At 39.8% G+C, this 4,245-nt stretch overlaps 1 protein-coding gene across 1 annotated transcript; it reads left to right on the top strand.

Moving 5' to 3' along the window:
- The first annotated feature begins 3,219 nt into the window (after positions 1 to 3,219).
- Positions 3,220 to 3,591, top strand: LOC102870944 (eukaryotic translation initiation factor 1b-like). Its single transcript, XM_006902198.1, has one exon. The coding sequence runs from the start codon at positions 3,220 to 3,222 to the stop codon at positions 3,589 to 3,591; it is 372 nt and encodes a 123-aa protein (XP_006902260.1).
- Positions 3,592 to 4,245: the final 654 nt, after the last annotated feature.

Below are 4,245 nucleotides of genomic sequence, written 5' to 3'. Positions count from 1 at the left end.
AGGCCTATCTTTTAGTACTTTCCTGGGTAGGTTTGAACTGCCAACTTTTCAGTTTGTAGTCGAATGCTTAACCCTTTGGGACACTCAGCAACTCTTAGAATTCCCAAAAGTTATCCTTACATTTTTTTAAATGTATGTATGTATGTATGTATGTATTTATTTATTTATTTTTGTCAAGTCCCTCTGAACAGCCCGAACTTTCTCTTTCATCACCATTACTCCTTGATCATATGTTTCTTGAAATTCTTCTTTTTAAGTCCATTCTTCTTGGTAATTGACTCTGTGTAGTCCTTTCATCTTCTTTTAATATTTCTTGGATCATTCAATACTCTATCATAACATTCTTAAATATTACAACTCAAGGCTTGAATGTGTTCTTTAGTGCCTTCAGCTTAAGAAATGTTGAGCAAGTTTTGTCCTTTTGATTTTCACATTCCAGTTCTTTTGCACATTATAATACTTCATTTTTTTTCTTCCCATTCTGTCCTTTGAATTCTTCTATTCAGATACTTAGTTTTTTGTTAATTTCTTTTGTAATCCTACCATAGAATATACAGTGAGTAGTCTAAATTTTTTGCCTATGAATAACTAAACAGAAATAAAATCATGAAAGATGTGTTTCAGAGTTGTATCTTTTCTCCATACCTATTCAATCTGAGCAAAATAATTTGTGAATCTGGACTCTATAAAGAGGAGGAGAGTGGCATCAGGACTGGACCAAGATTCATCAACAACCTGAATTATGCTGATGACACAACTTTGCTGAAAGTTAAGAGACCATGAAACACTTCCTGCAGAGGATCAAGGACTATAATATGGACTCCATCTCAAAATCAAGTAAACAAAGATCTTCACTCAAGTCTCAACAGTTAATATTGTGTTAGATGGAGAAAAGATTGTAGCTATCAATGATTTAATTTTGTTAGTATCAATAATCAACACTATTGATATCAGCAGTCAGGGAATCAGGACACGTATTGCATTGGACAAATTTTCTGTCAGGGGCTCTTGGAAATTCTGAAGAGCAATGATGTCAAGTTGAATCTTAAAGTGTACTTGATTTAGTTCATCATCTTCTCATTCACCTTTATGAATCAGAGAGTTGGAAATCAATAAGGATGACAGGAGAAGAATTGATGCCTTTGAGGTATGGTGTTGAAGAAGAGTATTGATTATCCTATGGACTTCCAGAAGAGTAAACAGATAGGTCCTGGATAGTTTGTGACCAGAATGCTCTTTGGAGGCAAGTACTACAAAGCTTCATCTTTCTTGTTTTGAGTATATAGCTTGGCAAGGCTATTCCTTGGAAAAGTACATCATGCTTGGAAAGATGGAGGGTTAGTGAAGGGAAAGTAGACTCCCCAAATTATGAATTGTCATTGTGACTTCAGCGATGGGCTCTGGTGTCTCAGGAATGATGAGAATGGCACCGGCAAGTTTCAGATTTGCTGTTCATCTAGATGCGCTCATGAATTGTGCTCAACTTGAAGTCACCTAACAACTACAACAACAATTGAATGAAAATGAAATATCATTTGTAATTGTTCACTCAGATAAAATAAAAATTAATGTTGTTGCTACAACAAAGAAAGAAAGTAAATAGTATTGCTTCCTTTATGTGTACCTAAAATTTAAACCCACTCTTCAACAATTTGGAGAAATCCTTGAGAACTGATTTAAATTTGAATATATCCTGATATATACTTTGAATAATTTACTATTTTTATCAGCAGGGTGTTTACTATGATGAAATTTAACCTTTATTGGCTATAGTCTTTGGCATTTTTCAGTAAGTCAGTTTCCTTATTTCTGCAAGCAAGGTTGTATTATTGCATAATTCAGATTTTTTTATTAGTCTTCCTCCAGTTCTGATGACATATTCCTCTTCATAGGGTCCAGATTCTCAACTTATTTCCACAGCATAGAGATTGAATAGCTTTGGAGAAAGGATAGAACCTTGATGCACAACTTCCCTGATTTTAAACTATGCAGTGTTCTCTTGTTCTGTTCAGACAATTATTTTTAGGGAGCTGTAAAAGGAGCAAGGGCCATGTGGGGACAACCATATTAACCTTTATTAACTCCAAAAAGGAGGGTTTTACTCATCAACGATATCAACGAAGGACAGCGGAGGGAGTTCCAGGCCGGGGCTTGTGACCCAGCCTTCCCAACCCCCTCTGCCTACCACTGCAGGTACAGACTACAGTTTCCAGAGGTCTCTGGGGAAACACGATCTTTTAAACTTGGACTTTGGTGGGAGATCTGGAAGGACAGCAGAGGGAGTTCCAGGCCAGGGCTTGTGACCCAGACACCCCACACCCATTTGGGCCCTCGGACCTTTGGCCCTTGGGCCAGGAAGACAATCATATATGCCACATCTATAAGATTTATCAACCTCCCCTAAAACACTCATGTACCATTGTTACGTGGGGAGTCAAACAGGTTTCTGGCCTGAATATGTAGGGCCCACTAACTCAAACAACTGGGAGATCCTTAGCATATCCAAAGAGTGGGGAAGCTATTCCAGAAAGGGAACAACAGACTTCCTCCTTCACTATTTGGGTTCCCCCGAGGCCCTCCCCACGTGTATCAGTGTGCGCTTCCTCCCTCCCCACTCACATGAGCGCTGGAGTGTGCACCCTCTACGCATCTACTCTTGTTTCTGACCAACCTTCTTCTGGAGCAGTGATGTCAAATAAAAAAACAGCTACCACCTCAGACATGAAGAACTTTGCCACACCAGTGGCCCGTAGGAAGCAGAGTGCTTCACTTTTCCCACCAACACAAAGCAAGATATCAACCCCCAAAGAAGACACAGTAGCAATGGATTTCCTGGAGCCAGAAAGCCTGATGGATCTTTCTGATACTGATTTTAAAAGAACAATGATTGAATATTTTCAATGGATAAAGAAGAAACTTGATGAATCACAGACTAGTGCTAGCAAAGATCAGGACGAGCTTAAGCCGCAGCACCGCCTCTTCGCTCGTGTCGTCTCCTCCATCATCACCACCACTGCCTCTTCCTCCGTCTCCTCCTTCGCCTCTTCCTGCCTCCTCCCGGCTTCCGCTGCCGCAGACGCTCCCTTCGGATCCCAAGCTCGGGATGAAGCTTCTCGCCTGATTCGCTTCGCCTTTCCTCACCAGTGAAGCGTCCTGACACGGTGATCGGGTGGGCCCCACAGGCATATTATCTCCTCACCGGCCTCACACTAGTATCGCATGTCCACTATCCAGAACCTCCAATCTTTCGACCCCTTTGGTGATGCATCTAAGGGTGATGACTTACTCCCGGCAGGGACTGAGGATTACATTCATATAAGGATCCAGCAACGGAATGGCCGGAAGACGCTGACAACTGTGCAGGGCATTGCGGATGATTATGACAAAAAGAAACTTGTGAAAGCTTTCAAAAAGAAATTTGCCTGTAATGGGACTGTGATTGAGCATCCCGAGTACGGGGAGGTTATTCAGCTTCAAGGTGACCAAAGGAAGAACATTTGCCAGTTTCTCTTGGAGATCGGCATTGTTAAGGAGGAACAGCTTAAGTTCATGGATTCTAAAATGAACCTAAACACCTGGAGAATTTCTTGAATACTTCTGTTCTCTGCTCCAAGTTTGGCTGCCTTGTGAAATGATTCTCTGCAGTAAAAGGACTTTTCATTTATTTAATCATCCAAACTCCCGTTCACATCTGCATGATTCCAGAAAACACGGGGTATGTAGGCTAGTAACACATAAGAAGATTGCAGTAAGATGGTAACAAAACCCCATATTCATCTTAACATGTTTCCAATGGAAAAGATTTTGTTTTGAGTGTTTATTGTTTAGTTTATTACTTTTCACTTGATTAAATGTATTTTTGTTGTATTAAAACCCTGTGTGCTGTAGCTTAACAATAAAAAGAATATGTCTGAAAAAAATCCAAAATAATGCAGAGAAAAACATATTAAGCATTAGAGGCACTGGAAAAACAAGAAACTGTGATCCAAAATTTGAAATCTAACGTTTCTGATGCTGTCAACATGATGGAGGGACATACGAATAGAGGTGAAGAGATGGAAAACAGAATAAGTGAAATAGAAGATAGAATTGTCACCACAGATCTGACTGAGAAAAAAGCAGAATCCAAAAAGAAGGAAACAGAAGAAAGCTTGAGAATAATGTGGTATACCATTAAAAGAAATAACATCCACATCATAGGAATCCCAGAATGGGAAGAAGCAAGTAAAGTCACTGAAAAAGTTG

Source organism: Elephantulus edwardii, unplaced genomic scaffold, assembly GCF_000299155.1.
Source record: "Elephantulus edwardii isolate Elephantulus edwardi_28Jun2011 unplaced genomic scaffold, EleEdw1.0 scaffold00380, whole genome shotgun sequence".
Lineage (NCBI taxonomy): Eukaryota > Metazoa > Chordata > Mammalia > Macroscelidea > Macroscelididae > Elephantulus > Elephantulus edwardii.
The sequence above is the reverse complement of the archived record's forward strand: the minus strand, read 5'-3'. Positions and strand labels throughout refer to the sequence as shown.